The 23,415-nt window shown below is 42.4% G+C and overlaps 1 protein-coding gene across 1 annotated transcript; it reads left to right on the forward strand.

Moving 5' to 3' along the window:
• Window positions 1-4,089: 4,089 nt before the first annotated feature.
• LOC310791928 (uncharacterized protein) lies at window positions 4,090-22,797 on the forward strand. The gene is made up of 7 exons (XM_083653610.1): window positions 4,090-4,341; window positions 11,342-11,486; window positions 12,860-12,955; window positions 13,709-13,853; window positions 16,797-16,942; window positions 19,178-19,317; window positions 20,671-22,797. The coding sequence occupies exons 1-7, from the start codon at window positions 4,242-4,244 to the stop codon at window positions 20,811-20,813; spliced, it is 915 nt and encodes a 304-aa protein (XP_083509736.1). The 5' UTR covers window positions 4,090-4,241; the 3' UTR covers window positions 20,814-22,797.
• Window positions 22,798-23,415: the final 618 nt, after the last annotated feature.

A 23,415-nucleotide genomic window follows, 5' to 3' on the forward strand; every position in this document is an offset into this window, starting at 1 on the left:
CCTCATAACTGTGCTATAGTATCATACAAATGCTAACAACCTTATTGTGTTGTCACTTTACGTAAAGCTTGCAAAGTCTCTCTCTCACTTATTTGTCAACTATCTGTTCATCGTTTAATTGTTGCAGCTCCAGTCTTGAACCTGAACCAGAATAATGTTTTGTGTGTGTGTATGTGTATGTGTATGTGTATGTGTATGTGTGTGTGTGTGTGTGTGTGTGTGTGTGTGTGTGTGTGTGTGTGTATGTGTATGTGTATGTGTGTGTGTGTGTGTGTGTGTGTGTGTGTGTGTGTTTTCTGTTCAGACTTCAGACAACTTTTATTAATCCCAGAAGGGCAATTCAGTTTCACAGCCTACCCAATACCTTCAAAGCTCACAGTGAGCTACAAACTTCAGACATGACAGGACGTAACGTAAGAGCATGACATGACATAAACAAACAAATAAACAAACAAATAATGTCAGAGATAACAGATCAGACTCATATAAACATGAACAAGAAATAAAAAGTATACATATATTTCTATATGTAAAGACATGAGAACATGTATAAAAAATAAAAAAAAATATATATATGTATGAGCAAGCCTAACCTGTTCGTCACAGACAGGATATGTACAGCCTGTTGTGCGCTCATACTGTATGAGTGAAGGCATTCACTTAAAATGACTACTGTCTGTGTTTAACAGCCTGACAGCTGAAGGAAAGAAAGACTTGGAGTACCTGTTCGTTCTCCTAGGGGGCGCATAGTAGCGCCGGCCTGAGGGCATCAGAGCAAATTCACTGGACAAAATGTGGCTAGATTGTCTTATGATCTTTTTTGCCTTCTGTACCACACGTTTCTCCCAGATGGAGCACAGGTTATTCTGCTGGACTCCAATAATCCTGGAGCAGACCTTGACTATAGCGTTTAGGCTATTCCTGTCCTTCACAGACAACACATTGAACCAGCAAATAAATGAAAAAGTTAAAAGACTTTCAATAAAAGATTGATAAAAATTACAAAGAATGGTGTCACAGACATTAAAGGAACTGAGCTTCCGCATTAAGTGGATTCTTTGCTGACCACGCTTGACAATAGACTCTGTGTTCGCCTCAAACTTGAGTTGAGAGTCGAACACTGTTCCTAGATATTTGTATGTCTCTACGATTTCAACATCCACACCATGTATGATGCTAGCTTTTGGTTTGTCACAGTTCTTCCTAAAATCAATAATTAACTCCTTGGTCTTGGCCACATTAAGATCAAGGAAGTTGTCATCGCACCATTTGACAAAGGCAGGAAGGGCATCTCCATGATCAGACTCTGATCCCTCAAGAAGAGACAGTAGGGCAGTGTCATCAGAGTACTTCACAAGGAGACTGCCCTCCTGGAAGGACCTGCAGAGGTCTGTGAACAAAATAAAAAGCAGGGCAGAAAGAACACAACCCTGGGGCGAGCCAGTACTTGAAAACAATAAATTGGACATGTGTCCATTCACTAAAACCTGCTGGATTCTGTTAGTTAAAAAGTCCAAAAGTAACAATAAAAGCTGATCGGGCAAATTAAAATGAGAGGCAAGACGCTCAATCAAGATGTGAGGCTGCATCTTGTTGAAGGCTGAGGAGAAGTCAGCAAATAAGATTCTCACGTGGGATCTGGGTTTCTCCAGGTGCCTGTACACTCTGTCTAGGATGAGAAGTTTGGCGTCCTCTACACCTTTACCTGCTTGATAAGCGAATTGGAAGGGGTCAAGTTTCCCATCAATTGAGGAGACAATAATATCCTTTAAAATCTTCTCAAAATTCTTCATCACAAGGGATGTAAGCGCAACAGGTCTAAAATCGTTAAGTTCCTTCGGGTTTTTTGATTTAGGAATCGGGATTAGTTGATGTTTTCCAAATTGTGGGTATCTGGCCACAGTCAGTGCACATCTGGAAGAGTTTGGTAAAAGGCTCACTGAGCTGGTCAGCACAGTAGCGCAAAGTGCGCCCACAGATGGCATCTGGGCCAGCAGCCTTTCTTATGTTTATTCTCTTGAATAGGGCTGTGACACATTCCTGAGATATCACAATATCATTCTGAGGTTCAAGAGACTCTCTCAGCTTGGAAACATTATCAGAAAAATCAGACCTTTCAAAACGAGAAAAAAAAGAATTAAAGGTGTTTGACAGGTCGGCGTCATCTACTCCACTGACCCTGGTAAACTGCTTGGACTCAGTAGCACAGTGATTAATGGAGGCCATAGATTTGATCCCTTGCCAGGCTGCTCTGAGATCACCACTACTATATTGCAGTTCTATTTTGTTCTTATACTTTGTTTTGGCCTTCCTTATTTCATTTCTCACTTCTCTGGAGGCAGCCTTTTTATCCAGAGGATCACCAGTATAAAAAGTGTGTTTCTTTTTGTTGATAATTGACTTAAGCTCCTTAGTAACCCAAGGTTTGTTATTTGGGTAGGTCACAACTTTTTTAGTTGTTCTGTATTATTAGTTATTTATCTCATAGATGTATTTCTTACTTTTTACTTTTTCATCTGTCAGTTTCTGATCCTGCTTGTTGTTAAACATTGTAATAAATAAAAAAGGTGACCTGTACAGATTTCGAACCTCTGTGCATAATAAACATATTATGTTTGTACCTCGCCAATAAAAATTGTCTAAAAAAAAAGAAGCTTGCAAAGTCATGCTATAACGTATTATTGATGTTTATTATATTATGTGCACCATGTAGGCCTATATAATACTTTATAATGGGGCCTACTTGTTGTGAGTTGCCATATATGATTATAAACATTGATAAAGCTTTATATATAAACATTGATCAAGTTTATAAAGCCATATAAATGCGTTATAATGTCTTATGAATGTGCTCATAATGCTTCAATCAGGAGACTTGATGGATAAACAATGATTTATTACAATGAATGAATGTTACAGAATATTATGATGAGAAAGATAGTTAGTCTTTGGAGCTTGACACCACTGGGAGATATCGAGATCGAGCCGGATCAGCTCGGGCAGCACGGCCATATATACCCCCCAGTGGAGTCAGGATACTGGTGCTGGTGAACCTCTTGGTGACTGATGGATCAGGGATTTGGCGGAGACGGGGAGGTGGAGGGTGTGTGTCAGCCAGCAGGATGAGAGAGACTGAATGAGACACAGAAAAGCATATTTATGCACACATCAACCATGTGATAGGCTGCCTAAAGGGGAGTGCCACAATGTGATAGGCTAAAAGAGCAGGTGAGCAAAGGTGTATAAGGTGATGTGTTGCTATGCTATTGGCTTATGGGAAAGTAGGAGGCAACCACTGATTATTCAATTATCACCAGGAAGCTGACAGGTTACCAGGTGAGCAAGCAGGAGAAGTGCAGTGACTGAGGAACCGGTGAGGATCAAGATCGTCCTGTCTGAACCTTCGTTTATAAACTCCACATTATAGATGTGTTACCGTGTTTATGTTTAGTCTATGGAAAAATTAATGTGGAATTAAAGAAGAGGGAGATTTCATACCTTTAGTGGTTGGATTTTGAGGGCCAGACATAAATCATTTAATGATTTGTCCCCTAGGGGTCAAATCATTTAATAAATAAAACCTAATAAATAAGTAGGTGACAGTGGGATGTGAAAGGGGCGGGTCTTCCTGAGGGTGTTGACATGTTAACATTGAGGACAGTTCAGGAGAGGATGAAACACTGAGTGAGGGGTGCGTATAGACAATTGGATGGTGAATGGGAGCATTTTGGGTGGGTTAATTTACTGTAATTATATTGACACCGTTTGAACTGTGAAGCTGTTACAATACAGTAGGTGGCGGTAATGCAACACAAGTATGCCACCCTGTCTGCCAAAGAAGAAGAAGAAGAAGAAGAAGAAGAAGAAGAAGAAGAAGAAGAAGAAGAAGAAGAAGAAGAAGAAGAAGAAGAAGAAGAAGAAGAAGAAGAAGAAGAAGAAGAAGAAGAAGAAGAAGAAGAAGAAAAACAAAAACAAGAAGAGGAACAAGAAGAAGAACAACGCAGCGTGCATTGGATCATCTTGTCTGTGTATAGTATCTTTGCTATTATACAACGAACTATGCGGACGGTCGTGGAACTTACGAGGAACACTTGAAGGCAGCATTGGACAAACACAGCTGCCAAAATCGACGTGGAGTTGTTGATCCAGTCTGTGGTTGTTTCTCAGCCTTGCTGGAGCTCTTTAACAGCGGACCAGCAGACACTCAGAGCGCACAGACAGCGACCTAACTGTGGGAGACAATGCGGGAGAATAAGGTGCTTCGTGTCATCGTCATCGTCTTGTGTGCGGTGGTTTTTATGGCAGTTATAGCTGTCAACGCTCTGGCTGGTGCTGGAAAAGGTGAGTTCAGACCGCACATGTGTTTTACTCCTGACATGTGATCACATGTACAGCTGGACACTTCAGTGTTCTCCAGTCATCAATGTCGATTTCCTTCGAGAAGAGAGAGAATCAGCGTGACGTCACTGCCACCCAAAAATGCGGAACCCCGCGGCAGTTAACTAGTATGAGTTGTGCCAAACAAAAAAGTAAACATCACATCGCTTATATGTTGACATTCTGAGTGAGAGCAGTAGCCTGTACTACGAATGTTGGATAAGAAGATCCAGGATCTGTCCCTTGATCTGGTTTGTCTAAACCAGATCAGCTCGATTGTAGTTAACTTGTACTACGAACGTCGATTGGCACTCGTTAACGCGAACCAGGTTTTTCTAATCTAGCTGACAGCTCGTGCACATGAAAATGCCCGTGCACTGGAGCTCGTGCCCGCAAAAGAGGCGTGGTTTTTAACAACTGCCAATCAGAGTGCAATATGGACTGCTCCAACTCCGACACCGCCAGACACGCCTATTTCCTCATTGAATGAACCCGAAAATGCAAATCTGCGTTGGATATTATTACTGTTCCCGAATGACTGTCTAAAGTGACCACTTTTATCCACACCAGTAATTTCTTTGAAGAGCGGTTTCGTAGGCTATCTACAGCTCTCTATCTACAGTCTTTTGTGGAAGCAATGTGTAATCTATCTCAGTCCAAAATCCGTATGTAGCTATAGACCATTTAGGCTCAATGAATAATAATGATCCGTGTCTGTACTTTGTTCAGTATATTGTATTTCAATTTGTAACCGTCAAATAAAATAAAATAAAATAAAAATAAAATAAAATCAATGTGTTTAGTCGCAGTGATTGAATAATTCCTATAGGCTAATCAATAAAAAAAAGAATGATAATAAAATAAAATAAATGCTTCTGAACTGAATCGACACGGTACGTGCGGGCATAGATTTCATTTATAAAAAATAGCCTATTTTGTGGTCACATATTGTCAGCAGAGTCGCATATCTCCATATTTCATATAATGATGCTGGAAATATGAAGTTCAATCGCATCATACAGGCCAAAAGCAACAGGAGTAGCCTAGATATGAACATCTTAATATGGGATCGCCTGTGTGCAGGTGATCCCATATTAAATTGCTTAGCTATTCCAGCATGTAGGTTATGACCATTTCAATTCCAACCCAACGTCAGTCTCAGCTCCGTTGCGCACACGGCACCGTGCGCTTTGGAGACGTTTATGTAACCTTTTTATGCCGGTTTAGTGATATTTCTCCACTCACTATTCAGCTGCAATCGATCAGCGGGATCAAACAACGTATCTAGGCTACTTGAGAGCACAAAAATGAATATATAAAAAAACATATTCCAAAGTGGTAAGTAGGGCTTAATTAAAATAGCCAACAAGTGCAAGGCTTTAGTCCTTGATTAACATTAACATTGATTAACATTACTCATTCAACATTACAATTCGTGCTCCTTCCTAGATGGGAAACTCATCCAGAAAGGGGTTGGCCATTTTTCCAAACTGCTGATTCGATTGGTTCGTGGGCGGTGGATTTAAGGTCTAATCTTATCCTTGCAACTTAACCTGCTACGGACCAGGTTAAGTGTGAAGCATAAGTTGCTATGGAAATATATGTCGGTAAGAAGTTAACTTGCTTTGTAGTACGGCCAAACCAGGTTTAAACCTGAAGTTACCTCGCTAAACCACTAAACTGGCTTTGTAGTACAGGCCTCAGAAGTAGCTCAAGAGTTTGATGTAGGCTATAATATATGCATGTCGGGTTAAAGTTGTGTGAACTGTCGCAGTTTTTAAATTGTAAACACAGTCAGAGTCCGGCTATAGAGTCAGACGCTCAAACTCAGGCTCCATAGGGTTCCATTGCCGTTGCCACCCAGTGACGTGGTTTGTTGACCAACATGCTGCTGGGCTCATCCCTGTATTTAACCTTCCCTATAGAATAGATACATGTGATGACCAATCAAGCAGCATTTCAATATATTCTATGGACCTGGCTCAGAAATGTATGTGCTTCATAGGAGAGAACATATCATCTGTTATAGCCTAATATGACCCTGTGAACAACTTGGGATCTGTGCCAACACAACGTCTTTTAAGTGCATAGGACCCTCCCCCCTTCAAATATACCTTCATGAATTTCTACCAGTTTAATCTTCACATTTAAAATACATATCTTTTATATTACACTCTAAAAAATATTAATAATATGCAATTTAGGCAATAAATAATTAAATATGCATAAATTAGCATATACACTCACTGTTGTAACTACAGATTGCTCCAAATGGAAACTTATTACAATACAACTAACGACACACAGGAATTGCCATTTATTTATTACTTTATGGACTTAAAGCAAAGTTAGAGCTTTTGTGTCATCTAGAGTTGAACTGACAATTATGAATTTGAACAATACAGTAGAGGACCTGGCTCAGATATGTGTACACTTCAGTTAGGAGAGGATATCTCAACTGTTGTAGACTAATATGACCCCTGCAAACAACTTGGGATGTTGTGCTAAAATCTCTATCCGTGGCAAAAAAAAAACAGAAAATGGCCCTTTTGACACTACAGGGGAAAGTTCAAAGTCGGACAGACAAACCCGTCTTTATTGTCACACAACAACCCAGCACACACACACACACACACACACACACACACACACACACACACACACACACACACACACACACACACACACACACACACACACACACACACACACACACACACACACACACACACACACATGCTGCCAGCCACACACACACACACATGCTGACGGTGGCCGGTGTCTGCTTAACTTTTAACCCATCCAGGCTTGTCCTTCCTCTGGGGGGCAGCCAGGAGCAGTGGGCAGCTTTCTTGTGTACAGCGCCCGGGGACCAACTTAAAATGTTGTCATCACTGGTCAGGTAGTCTCTCCCCAGACTCCGCATACTACATAAATGAGTCTGTGCCACTTCACAGACACTTCTGGTGTTTGAGGGTCTAGAGCCCGAAACGCACAGGGAGCTAAACTTGACGCTCGTCATTTGACGCGCGTCAATTTCTGCCCCTATAGCGCACTGCAAGCATCAGATCTGAGATGTATACACCACAGAATGACAACCATCACTATTTGGGGGAAAAGGCCACAAATGTATATGTAATCAGGCACAATTGACCGATTAAAAAAAGTTGTTATACCGTAGTTTTGAGCCCCTGTCATAAGCCTCTTCTAAACATGAACTGCGGATTGTAACCGTAGAATCTGGTCTCCGACTATCCGCTGCAGTGACCCTGCTTATTCCTCTAGTATTCTTCTCAGAGATGGGGGGGGCACACGCCCACAGCGTCCTCCCAGGCGGGAATTGAACCCAGGACCTTCTAGCTGTGAGGGGACAGCACTACCACTGCGCGTCCCGGATAGAGATTTTGGCACACATCCCAAGTTGTTCACAGCGGTCATATTAGTCTATATTATAGATATAACTGTTATAGACTCTATAACAGTTGAGATATTCTCTCCTAACTGAAGTGCATACATATCTGAGCAGGTCAGAGACTAAAAGGTTCACGCCGCTGTTCAGTCCCCCCCCCCCCCCCCCCCCCCAGCCCGCGGTGTATTTTGGTTTGAGACGATAGTGAAAGTGATGGCTAATCAATCTCAAAAGCTGACATTTTATTGAAAAATATCATTTTTGATAGGCTATATTGAATCTGTGCCGAATCGAAGAGTGTCTCCTAACTCTATTTAGAAAAGCATTGTAACTAGTGATTTTACAGAAAATGAACTACACGCCAACTATTCTTTTTATAATCGCTTAATCGACTACTGTAACAGACCAGACTTTCTAAATAAAAGAAGCACGCAATAACCGTGTCTGTTCCACTACTGATTGATTGATTGATTGATTGATTTCTTTATTTACGTGTCACACACCAATGGTGCCCAGCCCGTATGGGCTTATGAGACACGACAAAAACAGATACAAAACTGTGGTTTACAATACTTCAGCTTCCCTATTTCAGAATGCACGATAACAAACAAAAGGACACAGTGTCATATAGAAAAATAGAACATATTCATTACAAACCTATACAAACAGCATATTTTTTTCTTCTTTCCCAGGCATTACTAATAAATTGAGCTAATATCAAATCTTATTAAAGAAAAATTCAAGTCTAGGCTCATCCTGTAACCAAAAAGCTTCTGGGTGAACAACAAACACTTTTTCATACATTGTGTGTCTCAGGTCATCATACAGAGGGCAGTAAAACACAAAATCAATTTAATTTTCTATCTCCCCAATCATTAAAATGATAATAATACTAAAATGATCTCATTCCAGCTTCTTAAATGTGAATATTTCTGCTTTGTTTAGTCTTCGATGACAGTAAGTGAATATCGTTGGGTGTGGACTCGTGTTCAGGACAAAAGTTTGAGGATTGGGCTTTGGGGGAAAAAGTGATTGTTTTCACTATTTTGTGTCATTTTAGATTCTATAAAGCAAATGACGATGATTCGAATAGATTCGTCGAGGAAATAATCAGCAGATGAATCGGTAATGAAAATAATCGTTAGTTGCAGCCCTATACTCTTCATACGAAAGCGTACGCCACACATGGGGGAAGATGCCTGATTCCAGTGTTCTCTCTCCGCCTGATTCCAGTGTTCTCTCTCCGCCTGATTCCAGTGTTCTCTCTCCGCCTGATTCCAGTGTTCTCTCTCCGCCAACAGTGAGAATCGAAACCTTGTTAACTGAAAGAAGGGGGGGGAAAACAGAAGCGATACTCCCAAGAAATGAATGAGGAAGTGTTGGCAGCGTATGTACGTTGTTACATAAAACCTCCCTGGTTGTTGTTCCAGCTGGAGTCTTAGGAAGTCTTTGGAAAAACTGACCTCAGGCAGGAATAGACCGGAGTCACACAGTACACTGTAGCTGTAGAAAACAATCTGGATTTAATTGTAACATAATTTGGTTATTAAAGATCAGGATGGAGTCATCTTGAGAACGGGCTCTTTGCTTAGAGTAGTGCGTCACATGATGTGCTCTAACTGCATTTCACACATAACTCTGCCTTGTCTGAGGAACACATGTGTCAGCCAACTGTGAACTGGAGCCTGACTCAACTGTTCTGTGCTGTTTTTCTTCCTGTATTGTAACCAGGGTGACTGTCCCAACAAACCACATGTGGGACAAGAGTATGTTTTTGTGGGACAAATGGTGGGACACGTTACCAATGCTGAGAGGGTAGTCTGACATTTTGATTATAATGTTGAAGTAAAAAAAACAATATACATTTCTATTCTGCCCCTGTGAGTCACATCCAAAATAGAAAAGTAACACCTTTAGATCAAGGAACTTTACTATGCATTAAAAGTGTTCATAAACGGCATGGTTTTCCTGCTATTCCAGTGTTTCCCCTACCATTCAACAGGCCTGGCGGGCCCACCAGGCCAACAACGCCCCGTCAGGCCAGATCGTTTTTTTTTTTTTTCTGCTCTCCCCAAAATGTCAATAAAACTTTATGGCATATTATTACAATACAACAATACTGGTGTTGACAGTGTTGACAGTAGTAGAAGATGCCAAATCATTCAAAACAATATAAGCATTTTGCTTTTAGGAGCATCGTGCCAGCGTGCGGCGCTGTTCCAAAACGTGGCAACGTGTGTCGTTGCCTGGGAAATGCACATCCCATAATACAACTGTTCTCCTCGCATACCATAATAGTATGATGATACTTGGGATGCCATTGTGAACATAGACGTGACCAGGTTAGCTAAAAGTTTAGCGTCGCGACTCGCCAGCGAGGGCCCCCCCACCGTTGCGGTCGGGGGACGTTTCAAAATCCCTCCAGGCCTGAAAAATGTTCTAGGGGAAACACTGAAGACACAACACACAACACAACATTAAAGTTATTCAGACATTTCTAGTAGAACCATTTACTGAACCATATAGGCCTACCACACAAACTGATTTTCACCAAGTAACTGTTGTTCCTGGACTAACATTTCTTCCTAGTACGGGCCGGGAAAACCCCGCCCCAAACTCATTTGATTGCTTCTTCCTGAAAACGTGCGGCAAGTAAAAAAGTTGTGGTTAAGATTAGGGATGGACAATGGATTTTGAATTTTCGAATAATCGTTTTTATTATTAAGATCGACGTTTATTATTGAAAGTTCAAAATCTTTTTTTTTATTATTATTTATAATTTTTACGGAGCCAATTTCACTTTCACTGCCAGTCGGTAATAACAAATCTATGTGATAGACAGAGCCAAGTTCATGTTAGTATCTGTGACTGCTGCTAATTCATAATGTTATAAACAAATTAAACGACTTGAATTCACTTGAACACTTGTGACGTTACTCACACTGGGTTGGAAAGAAGTGTACGAAGTTTCATGTTTACAACAGCTCCGCAGACCACAGCTCACCATCTGTGTGGCTACTGGCTGTTGGGTGCATTTGTTTGTACTCACCGCGTGTGCTGGTGTGAGTTCCCCGTGTTAAGAACAGTGTTGGCCCAAAGGACCCCGCCCAGCCAGGAAACTAGAGACTGTCTCACGAAGCTACACCCCACGTTAGATATTATGGAGAGAGAAAGAGAGAGGAGAGGAGAGGAGAGGAGAGGAGAGGAGAGGAGAGGAGAGGAGAGGAGAGGAGAGGAGAGGAGAGGAGAGGAGAGAGGAGAGGAGAGGTTGAAAAAAACTATAACAACAAAGCGTCGATTGCTGATTTGAGCATCGATTACCATGGCAACGATTGAAGCTTCGAAGCGTAAATTTATTTTGGACAGCCCTACATATAACCATATAATTTTGATCAGTATAACACTGCTTTACTAGGATATACAGGACACTGTGTATGTGCCTTGAATGCTGAAACAAAACAAAAAATCTGGTAAACTGAGTTTCTCGGGTTTACCCTCCAGTTCATCTCTAATTGTGACCATTTCTGGCTTCTGTTTTCTCTCGTCTGTCTCCAGGTCCGTTCCACTCCTCTACCGGCAACGTGTCCCACCGCTATGAGACAGACATCACTCCTGCTGGCTGGACGTTCTCCATCTGGGGCGTCATCTACACCTGGCTTACCCTGATGGTCATATACCTCACCACCTATGTCTTCAGAGGGTAAGTCATATACCTCACCACCTATGTCTTCAGAGGGTAAGTCATATACCTCACTACCTATGTCTTCAGAGGTTAAGTCATATATCTCACCACCTATGTCTTCAGAGGGTAAGTCATATATCTCACTAACTATCTCTTCAGAGGGTAAGTCATATACCTCACTAACTATGTCTTCAGAGGGTAAGTCATATACCTCACTAACTATGTCTTCAGAGGGTAAGTCATATACCTCACTAACTATGTCTTCAGAGGGTAAGTCATATACCTCACTAACTATGTCTTCAGAGGGTAAGTCATATACCTCGTCACCACCTACAGTATGTCTTCAGAGGGTAAGTCATATACCTCACTACCTATATGTCTGCAGAGGTTAAGTCATATACCTCACTGCCTATATGTCTGCAGAGGATAAGTCATATACCTCACCACCTATGTCTTCAGAGGGTAAGTCATATACCTCACCACCTATGTCTTCAGAGGGTAAGTCATATATCTCACCACCTATGTCTTCAGAGGGTAAGTCATATATCTCACTACCTATATGTCTTCAGAGGTTAAGTCATATACCTCACTAACTATGTCTTCAGAGGGTAAGTCATATACCTCACCACCTATGTCTTCAGAGGGTAAGTCATATACCTCACTAACTATGTCTTCAGAGGTTAAGTCATATACCTCACTACCTATGTCTTCAGAGGTTAAGTCATATACCTCAGTCACTACCTATGTCTTCAGAGGTTAAGTCATATACCTCACTACCTAAATCTTCAGAGGTTAAGTCATATACCTCACTACCTATGTCTTCAGAGGTTAAGTCATATACCTCACTACCTATGTCTTCAGAGGTTAAGTCATATACCTCACTACCTATGTCTTCAGAGGTTAAGTCATAACCTAAGTCATAACCACAAACAAAATTCTCATTTAATTTTGAGGAATGCTTTACAGCCACAGCTTCACTCCATATGTAATCTTAACATCACAACGAGTATTTTGATACAAGGTGTGCTGCTTCGTTTGTTTGAAACACGTTTTTCTCCTCCAACATGCATCAGTATAAGGCTATTTACTTACCTTTTTAACCGGAGGTTTCCATTTTGTTGTGGCTGGGATGACGCTGGGCGCTAGGCAGCCGTGTGAGCAAAATGCTCAGGGAGGAGGGAGGGGGAAGAGAGCCCCCGCTGCCGTGGACAAACTGAAAGGGTTGAGATGCGATCTGAAAGTTTAAAAAGCGATCACCCCCTGCTGCTTTCCTGGGTAACAAAAACATGTGTATAAGTGGTACTTTTGATGTAAAAAAGGTCTCTCTCTCTCTCTCTCTCTCTTTCTCTCTCTCTCTCTCTCTCTCTGTCTCTCTCTCTCTCTCTGTTTAGATCCTGGGCTTTGTGCCTGCTGCCCCTGGGCTTCTATGGGAGCTGGCTGGCCAGCATGGTGATGAACATGATTTGGCTCCTGCTATGGGACAGAGAGTATGTGTACTACTATTACTATTAGCCTACTACTACCACTACTATTACTACTACTACTACTACTATTACTATTAGCCGCCTACTACTACTATTACTATTAGCTTACTACAACAACAACAACAACAACAACTACTACTACTACTACTGCTTCAACTACTACTACTACAGGGCTGCAAGTAATGGTTCCCAATCCCATTATCGATTATTTTCTCGATTAATCGATTAGTTTTTTGGTCTCTAAAAAATGTCAGAAAATGGTGAAACATTTCGATCAGTGTTTCCCAAAGACCAATAAGGCGTCCCCAAATGTCTGGTTTCATCCACAACCCAAAGATATTCAGTTTACTGTCATAGAGGAGAAAAGAAACCAGAAAATATTCACATGGAATGGAATCACATAATTTTTACTTTTTTTCCCTTAAAAATATTCAAAGCAATTAATCCATTATCACAACAGTTGGCGATTAATTTAATATAGTTGACATCTAATCGATAAATCATTTTAGCTCTATATTACTATATTACTACTACCACTACTTTACCATTGATCTGATTGTCATTGCCATAGATCAAAAACCCTTTATACCCCATGCAGGGTGAATATGCTCATTTTGTGCTATGAGGCAGTAACATATTATCTGTTGTACATTTAAGCCCTAATAACGCAAGAGTGATGACATCACACACTTACTTTCTCTCTCTCTCTCTCTCTCTCTCTCCCTCTCTCTCTCCCTCCCTCTCTCTCTCTCTCAGGTTGATGATGATAGCTCTGGTTGTATTAGCACTCATAGTAGTTTCCAACTACAGTGCTTTGGTCTTCTGTTGCTATGCTACAGATTACTACGGCCTCTGGCTACAGGCATATCATCGCAAAGACCTGGCCTGTCTCAAAATACTGGTAGGATGGTGTGTGTGTATGTGTGTTTGTGTGTGTGTGTGTGTGTGTGTGTGGGGGGGGGGGGGGCGGGGGGGTGCACATTGCCTCAGAAAAGTGTATGTTTGCGCTTCTTTAATTACTACAATCTAGACACACACAAAAACACATTGCAATTATTCATCTAAATCAGTGGTTCTCAAAGTGGGGTCCGGGGACCCCCAGGGGTCCTTGAGGGCGTTCCAGGGGGTCCCCAGCAAAAAGGGGGATCATTTACTTTCACTATAATAACACAATGACAGAATGTAGGACTGTTTTAGTCATGGGTTTCATACACTTTCTGTAATAAAACATCTAAGGCAATAATCTTAGCAGATTAGGGGGGGGGGGGGGCTCTGGGACGGGGGTCTGTGGTCTAATCTGGGTCAGTTTAGGGGTCCTCGACATGAAAAGGTTTCAGAACCACTGATCTAAATGCTGTAAAGATTTAATAATAATGTAATACAGTATGAAACACAGGGGTCAAAACCATCTATTTTCCTAGTGAAGTCCAAAAGCAGGTGTTACACTGATTTAAGATCAGTGTTTGGAATAACGCCGTTTAAAAGAACGGCGTTAGGTAACGCCGTTATTTTTTCAGTAACGGGGTAATCTAACTAATTACTGTTTCCGTCGTTACAATGCCGTTATCGTTACTGAACGCTAAATGCGGTGCGTTACTATGAAATGATTGAGTAAACTACCCGTAGCCTACTAGTGTTGTCAAGTGAGGAGACCGGGTGGGTTAACATAACGAGATAAACGATTGTGATTGGCTAAGGTAGAGTCATGTGTTTCATGGTAGCCAATCGGAGCCAGTGTTACACACGAGCCAGGAGTCAGGACACGGGCGACACACACACACAGAGACACACCAAACAGATTCGAGGAAGCAGCAGAAATGGCGAGTCCGGAGTAGAGAGCTGCGCGTGCCTGAAATTTCGGCCCGAGCCCTCCCCGGCCTGTGACATGCAGACCCGTGCCCGAAGCCAATATTACGATATAATGACACATCTCTCTCCCTCTCTGTTCCGCGTGCTGCGTCGCCGCACGGCCGTCCTGCGCAGCCTCTCTCTGTCTGTCTCTCTATTTGACTCTCTCTCTCTCTCTCTGTGTTCGGGAGCTGTCTACAGCTACTAACGTCACGTGAGGGTCTGTGTGTGACTGTGTGGCTGGGGGAGTGTCTGTGCACTCCTCTTTGTCTGACTGTGCTCCGCTGTGTAAAATCAAGCGAGTACGCTAATACAACATTATTTAATTGAATTATTGAAACGGCCCGACCCCGGACCTATTAGTTAAAAATAAATAAAAAACAAGCCCGGCCTCGGCCCGTTTGGTCGGCCCGAGGGGCCCGTGAGGGTACCCTCAGGTTTGCAGCAATCCATGAAAATTTGGCATTTTCAAGGTGGAGATAACGCAAATAGTTACTTTCCCTGGTAACTAGTTACTTTTATTATAGAGTAATTCAGTTACTAACTCAGTTACTTTTTGGAACAAGTAGTGAGTAACTATAACTAATTACTTTTTCAAAGTAACGTTCCCAACACTGTTTAACACGTTGAGTGCCAGAGCCGAGATATCTCGTCTTACATAATCCAACGCTTGAGTGCCAGAGCCGAGATATCTCGTCTTACATAAACATTTTTTTTTTTTGACGGTGGGACATCAATCAACAACTTTTACGTCTTCTAGATCACTATTGGAGCAAGAGAATGTGTATAATCTATTTTACCGACCACTAAGTGGCGACAGTGCTCTCCTGACTAGAGGAAGGCAAGCATTTTTTTAACTTGTCACGCCATTCTCACCCCAGCCATTCTCATGAAAATGGTTGGGGGAAAACGCTTTCGTTTTCGCGCTGATTGCTGGCGATGCGGGATTGCAAATTTACATAATAGACCTCTACAGAGCCAGAATAACAGATAGGTTGAATTAGTGTCCACTAGTAAGAGAGTGGCGTCAGCGGAGGACCAAAATGCGAGACTCATTAGCCAATGAACAGCCAGGAATGGGTCTCGCGCTACTTTTGCATGCTAAAATAAAGCTGATAATGTACAATTTGATTCAAGGGATGAAAAACCCTTTCAAAGTACAACACAAACTGTCTATTTTGCTGCAACTCGACATTGCTGCTTTTTTTACTCAAGAGTTCCACTTTCTACTTCCTGGAAAAAAACTGGTCCATTGGAGTGAATGGAGATGTCGGAACTCTTCTATTATACGGCTCTGGGTTGAGTCTACAGAGTAGCCGTCAAATGTGCGTCAAGACAGATGTCATCTGATGTGTGTCCTATACGTATCTCTGACTTTCTGTTCATTGCATGTAAGCCTGTGTATCCATTCATGAATATACAAGAGTGTATATCTATGTTAATACATCATTTAAGACGACTTCTGACTCCTGGCTCCATCTTTTGATCATAGGTGGGTTTTCTTCAAGTGGTTCTCTGTTTACCTTTTGGCTGTCAATTTCTATTCTATAACAATAGAACAGTTTGTTCTGCAGTATATACACTCAATATATATCACAATATGGTTCATGTATGCAAACTCACATTAAATAATCAAATTAATGTTCTCATTGAACTGAATGGCAATGTTAGGTGTGATGTCAAACAAAACGGAAATATTCAAATAATATTCCAACCTTGCCTAATTTTTTTAAGTAAAATGTGCTCGTCGTCATCGATTTAGACAGCAGAAATGTATGTCACTATATTAAAATATCGTCATATCATCACGATATGATCCCACTGAAAGACGATAATATTGAATTATCGTCTTTCAGCCCCAGCTGAGTTGAACAGTATTTTCAAGTAGGAAGCTCATATCTGCTCATGTGACATGAATGTAACTTCAGTATAACTCGGAGGATCTCGAGCTGCTGCTAAAACATTGGCCTGTCTATGAATGTTTGTGTCTATTTAGGTCCAGAATGGTTTGGCTCTCTACACAACGTGGACGGCCATCGCTACTCTGATCAACTTCTCCCTGGTGCTCAACCTGTGGGGCGTGGCCAAGAGCACTGCAGCAACAGCCTCTCTTTGCATCCTGTTTGCGGAGCTTTTGGGATGGTGAGTTCTGATTGGAGGTTTTGAGTTGATTGAACTGACAGTAATTTGGTGGGTGGTGTCTTTGCCTTGGAGAGGTTTGTTCTGGACCATATCACTTTTTTGTCCTCCAGAACTTTGTGTTGGATCAATAAATACCATGAAAGTCTACATCTATACTCACCATCTCTTCAAACCACTGTTGATAAAACGTTACCACCCTAGTAAACCTGCCAAGAGTCTGTGAGCGTGCAGACGCAAATCCACATGGGATTTTTTTTTTGCATCACAATGCGTCGCTATGACAACCACTTATCTCCAAAACGCCAACATTTCAGGAACTTAAAAAAACACTGTGCTCTTAAAATATTGAAAACACCACGTTGTCATATTTGGCACATGTCTTCATTATAGACATTTTCTCACTGAATGTGTCATTACATTATTAATATCTCACCTGAATAATCTCAAATGATGTTAGAGGATTATCAGTCTGAGTTTGATTCACTTTCTTTGGGGTGCGCAGCCCCGCAAAGCCTCCCGCCTCCTGGAGCAGACGGCCGCGCGCACATACCTCCAGCCGACTCCTCCAGCAGGGACCAAGAGCGCGCTCTCACGCCGGGTTAGAAACAGCGTCTCGGAGGAACAGAGCGTGCCAGTAACGTTACTCTCGCCAGAAACCACTTTGATCTCCACAGTTTAAATGAGTTTGCAGTCCAGGGATAACCCGAAAACACCTGATTGACCTATTTACGTCAGACGATGCCAGAATCACACAAAACCCAGCCCATAAGCAACGGCGTTTGGCCCGGTCCCTTTTCTGGGCAAGTCTCCATGAGTTAGGGGGGAACATGGAGGTCCAGCTGTCACATACGCGATGTGATGGGCGGGTCTAGTATCCAATGGTGCTACGTGTTACATAGATTACCCAGTAAAACATGTTCTCATTGGTCATTTAGACGTCAAAACCTGCCAGTAGATGGAGGAGAATGGATATATTCCATTTATATTAAAAAGTGAAAATCATAAAAAATTGACTTAACACATTCACTGCCAGCCGTTTTTTTTTTACTGTAGGTAGGTTCTGCCAGAGGGTTTTTTTGAGGATTCTGGCTCATCTTTCAAGACCCGAGGATTCTTTTCTGCTAAGATTTTGTGAACACACAATATCTCAAAAGAACTAATAGAATGTGTGCTTTCTCTGTCTAAAAGAGTTAGTTTGTAGAGTTAGTAGTTATGTAAGCATTAGCAGTTGAATACAGCATGGTTTCAGCGTCTGGAAAATTATTCTGAGATAAACGGCTTTTTGTGAAATTCGATAGAACAGTCACTTTAACCATTCATTTTTGGCATCAGTAAGACGTCAGACATCTAAACAATAGTTTTGAACAGTAATTTCCTCCATAACAGCAGGAAACACCCCTCTGCTTCAAACTCCTCCCTCCGTGTGTGTTCTTCTTGGCTGCAGCGGGCATGTCACAAGCTCGTTGCTGCTGCTGCTGTAACCTCGCGTCACCAGGCTCACTGCTTCTGCTGCTGCTGCCTGTCTGCTGGCGGCCGCTCGGCAAGTCTGGATATGGGCTCGCTCGTTTCTTGTGATTTCGGTTGAGAGCTTTGATGAAGCTTTTGCGATTCTGGTCTTATTTATGCTGCGTGTTTCAAAGTGTGTTCCACCCGTAATCTATTATGCAAATTTGCAATCCCGCACCGCCAGCAATCAGCGCGAAAACGAAAGCGTTTTCGCCAATCCATTTTCATGAGAATGGCTTCCTCAAACTGCTTTTTGCTTGCCTTCCTCTAGTCTGGGAGAGCACTGTCGCCACTTAGTGGGTCCGTGGAATGGGTTGTACACGTTCGCTGGCTTCAATATTTTTATAGGAGACGTGGGGAGCGTTGATCCACGTCCCACCGTCAAAAAAAAAAAAAAAAAAATTAAGCCGAGATATCTCGTCATTGGCAGTGAACCGTTGGATTCTGTAAGCCGAGATATCTCGTCAATGGCAGTGAACGTGTTAAGTGGTTTTCATTGGACAGCGACGAATGGTTACGACTGAAACTTCAAGCATGGAACTGAATGTACAACGTTGCATAGTTAAGCTGGCAACCACGGACATGAAGGAACAAACGTCAAAACTACGTTTACAAGCACAAACCTAAGTGCCCACGCACACCTTTTGGTATGATTTAGTATTCCATACAGACTGACGGTGACAGGTGAGTGAGTTGCTGACTGCTCTGTCTCTCTCTCTGTGTCGGCAGGTTCATCCTGGAGAACTTTGTGCTGGACCGTTGGGTGCGTAACATCCTGACCGTCTACCCTGTGGTGCTCGTGGCTCTGGTGGGAAACATCGCCAAACACTTCCACCCAGCTGACCCCAGTCCAAATTCTGTTTTTATGGGTGAGTCGAACGTTGAAGTCTTTGAACTGTGGGAGTCTGGGTAGTGGAGAGGTAAAAGCTCGTGCCTACCACCGCAGAGACCTGGGTTCAATTCCCGGCAGTGGGAATGCGGGTGCGAACGAAGCCGTTGGGATATGAGTCCTGGTTGCTGCACTAGTGCCTACCTTGGTCGGTCAGGGCACCTGTTTGGGTGGAGGGAAACTGGGGGGATAGCGTGATGCTTCTGTCCTGCCGGTGGGACTCCTCGCTGTCAGGTGAAAAGAAGCAGCTTAGTCTCGAACTCTCCCCAGAATGGCAGAGGGGTTGGAGCAATGACCGAGACAGCAGAGGGAATTATCCAAGTACAATTGTGGAGAAATCTATTATTTTTTTTCAGATTTTTTTCTTTTCTTTTTTACTTACTATTTCCTGTTTGCTGTTCCCTGTCAGTTGTACTGCTGGTGGTAACGTGTGTTTCCTGTTCCCTGTCAGTTGTACTGCTGGTGGTAACGTGCGTTTCCTGTTCCCTGTCAGTTGTACTGCTGGTGGTAACGTGCGTTTGCTGTTCCCTGTCAGTTGTACTGCTGGTGGTAACGTGCGTTTCCTGTTCCCTGTCAGTTGTACTGCTGGTGGTAACGTGCGTTTCCTGTTCCCTGTCAGTTGTACTGCTGGTGGTAACGTGCGTTTCCTGTTCCCTGTCAGTTGTACTGCTGGTGGTAACGTGCGTTTCCTGTTCCCTGTCAGTTGTACTGCTGGTGGTAACGTGCATTTCCTGTTCCCTGTCAGTTGTACTGCTGGTGGTAACGTGCGTTTCCTGTTCCCTGTCAGTTGTACTGCTGGTGGTAACGTGCGTTTCCTGTTCCCTGTCAGTTGTACTGCTGGTGGTAACGTGCGTTTGCTGTTCCCTGTCAGTTGTACTGCTGGTGGTAACGTGCGTTTCCTGTTCCCTGTCAGTTGTTCTGCTGGTGGTAACGTGCGTTTCCTGTTCCCTTTCAGTTGTACTGCTGGTGGTAACGTGTGTTTCCTGTTCCCTGTCAGTTGTACTGCTGGTGGTAACGTGCGTTTCCTGTTCCCTGTCAGTTGTACTGCTGGTGGTAACGTGCGTTTCCTGTTCCCTGTCAGTTGTACTGCTGGTGGTAACGTGCGTTTCCTGTTCCCTGTCAGTTGTACTGCTGGTGGTAACGTGCGTTTGCTGTTCCCTGTCAGTTGTACTGCTGGTGGTAACGTGCGTTTCCTGTTCCCTGTCAGTTGTACTGCTGGTGGTAACGTGCGTTTCCTGTTCCCTGTCAGTTGTACTGCTGGTGGTAATGTGTGTTTCCTGTTCCCTGTCAGTTGTACTGCTGGTGGTAACGTGTGTTTCCTGTTCCCTGTCAGTTGTACTGCTGGTGGTAACGTGTGTCCTCCTTGTGGTGCGAGTGGCCGTGGTCGCCTGCAGAAACAGGAAGCAGCCTCTCTACTCCCCAAGTGCCATCATGACCTCACCGTGCGACGGCAGCAAGAGGAGGGTCTTCAATTAAGGAGGAGGAACATCTCTCCTGTCTCCTCCTAACATCACTACATGGAGGAGACACGACACATTCACACCAACGTATTGAAACAAATGCTGCCTATACGGTTTAACTGCCACTTTTTCTATCTTTTTTTTTTACTTGTGCCACTTTTGATTTTGTATCCATTGTGCACGATGGAGATATACACAATGATACAGTATAATGTTCTGCTGCCAAATAATACATAGTGCGCATAACATTTACCTTCAATGCTGGCAACCTAGCTTGCAAATACGTTTGCATTTTTAGATCAAATGTTTCTTATTTAACCAGGACCAAAACCTTACCTTAAAAAAGTGCTCTGGGCATCTTTGTGACATTGTGGCATTTTTCCTCAAAGTACTTAATAAGCCAGCTGTAAACACATTTGCTATCTCAGGAAAGTAGTTCCCTAGCACTGAAAATAGCCCCCGGGCAATGAAGTTTTTTCCCCCCGATAATAACTACAATAGCCTGACTTTTCAAATATAAAGTTTACTACGTCTTTGTAAGCTGTATATAAAGGTTTCTAGCATACAATTGGAGCCCATGACTGCTGGGTTGAAGTAGGGGTCCACCCAGAGCCGTGTAGATAGAAGAGTTCCGACATCTCCATTCACTCCAATGGACCAGTTTTTTACTCTCAAGAGTTCCAGGAAGTAAGGCCCTGGATTAAGCAGCACTGTCGAGTTGCCGCAAAATGGACAGTTTGTGTTGTACTCTGAAAGGGTTTTTCCCCCCTTGAATCAAATTGTACATTATCAGCTTTATTTTAGCATGCAAAAGTAGCGCGAGACCCATTCCTGGCTGTTCATTGGCTAATGAGTCTCGCATTTTGGTCCTCCGCTGACGCCACTCTCTCTCTAGAGGACACCTATCGATATATCGTTACAATTCATATTCATATCATCAAAAATTCACATTGTGATATCGTGATAAATATTCCGACTTGTTGATGTAATGGTGTCACACCGTTACGCTGTGTAATGGTGTGACGTACGGTGTACGCACAGCGACAACAAGCATGGCTGATAGCGGCTCCACGTGGGAGGAGTTAATTCCAAAAAGGGGAGTAGCTTCAGTAGTGTGGAAGTGGTTTGGTTACAAAAGAGCATGTACAAACCACGGTAATATTTGAAGGCGTATTTGAATATTTAAAAAACGATTGAATATTTGAATAAACTGTTCCGTATATGCTGACATATAAAACTATAACACTTATTTTGTTGCAATTGTATGTTCTTGAAATTCATAATAAAATTGTTCAGTATTTTGTCATATCGTCAAGAATATCTGTGTCGCAGAAATACCCTGAAATATTGTGATATTATTTTATGGCCATATCGCCCACCTCTAATTGTGTAGCCTAATCACATCCCTACAAGAAGTCCAGCCCAGTCAAGAAGTCCAGTTGATTTTGCAGGGGGGGGGGGAACTAAAAAATCTAACCAAACTAACTGGTGCCACCTTGTGGCAAACAGGCCTTAAGGCCATGACATGCTCGAGCGCCACAGCCATGCGCAAGGGCGCGCGGCAAATATATAATATATATAAATATAATATTACATCGCGCATCGGGGGTGAGCGCAAGAGAAATGAAATGAAGAAGTAGGTTTTATTTTATTTTATTTTATTAGACAGTATGCAATACATAATAAGACAAAATGCTGCAGTGTCAGGGATAAAACGAAAAAGTCCAGGGCCCCGTTCCAATACCCATACTTCCATACTATTTAGTAGGCAAAAAAAGATTTAGTATGTCCCAATACATAGTATGTCAGATGCAGTATGCCAAGAGTACCAGGATGTTGTACTACATCAGCTCCTATTTCGGAGTATGCATCGATGCATGCTGCTTCAGCCAAACTTCCCCACAATCCTTTGCGCAGCAGGAAGTTATGTCTTCTTCTTCTTCTTCTAATGTTTTATGGCGGTTGGCAAACAACTTTTTGTGCATTACCGCCACCTACTGGAGTTACGTCGCACTGACTGAGCTGCGTGTTCATGAATGAGATAATTAACTTTAAGAAAGCCTTGAAATATGTTAAAACCAAACAAGCATGGTGTGTACCAAAACATGCATCTTGATTCCTGTTTAGATCTCTGACTTAATGTTTTTGCTTTATTTATTTTATTTTGTTTATTTGATTGTCTGTTCCAATTTTGTAAATGTTTAGTCTGAATTTTTTGTATAATGTACTGTTTGTTACTGCCAGACTTTGTTTATTGAATTAAAAAAAAAAAAAAACTCAAATGTGGCGCTGCGGACGTCGGCGGAAGTGAGCAAGAGGTCGGAGTTCAGGAAGCTCACGTGACGACAGATGTAGTGTGTCCCAATAGTATGCATTTTGCATGCATGCTGCACACTACAATCCATACTTTGTGAGGGCAGCGGCAGTACATACTACAAGAAAGAAGTACAAGTATGGGTATTGGAACGGGGCCCAGGACTTATTTCCAGGTACACTGAGCCATGTTTTTGGCCACATTTCTTGACCCATGTGGTAAAACTTTGATTTCTAACTGTTCGTTTTGAGTCATTTCAAGTAAATGTGCTGATCAGCACAAAGTACATTCAGTAAAAAACAGT

The sequence above is a fragment of the Poromitra crassiceps genome (assembly GCF_964638095.1).
Source record: "Poromitra crassiceps genome assembly, chromosome: 17".
Taxonomy (NCBI): Eukaryota; Metazoa; Chordata; class Actinopteri; order Beryciformes; family Melamphaidae; genus Poromitra; species Poromitra crassiceps.

Bases quoted from the DNA above. Each gene is read 5' to 3' on its own strand.
- LOC310791928 (XM_083653610.1), top strand. From the start codon at position 4,242: ATGCGGGAGAATAAGGTGCTTCGTGTCATCGTCATCGTCTTGTGTGCG. The intron at 11,487-12,859 runs GTAAGTCATATA...CTCTCTGTTTAG, and splicing joins ACCACCTATGTCTTCAGAGG to ATCCTGGGCTTTGTGCCTGC. The intron at 19,318-20,670 runs GTGAGTCGAACG...GTTCCCTGTCAG, and splicing joins TCCAAATTCTGTTTTTATGG to TTGTACTGCTGGTGGTAACG.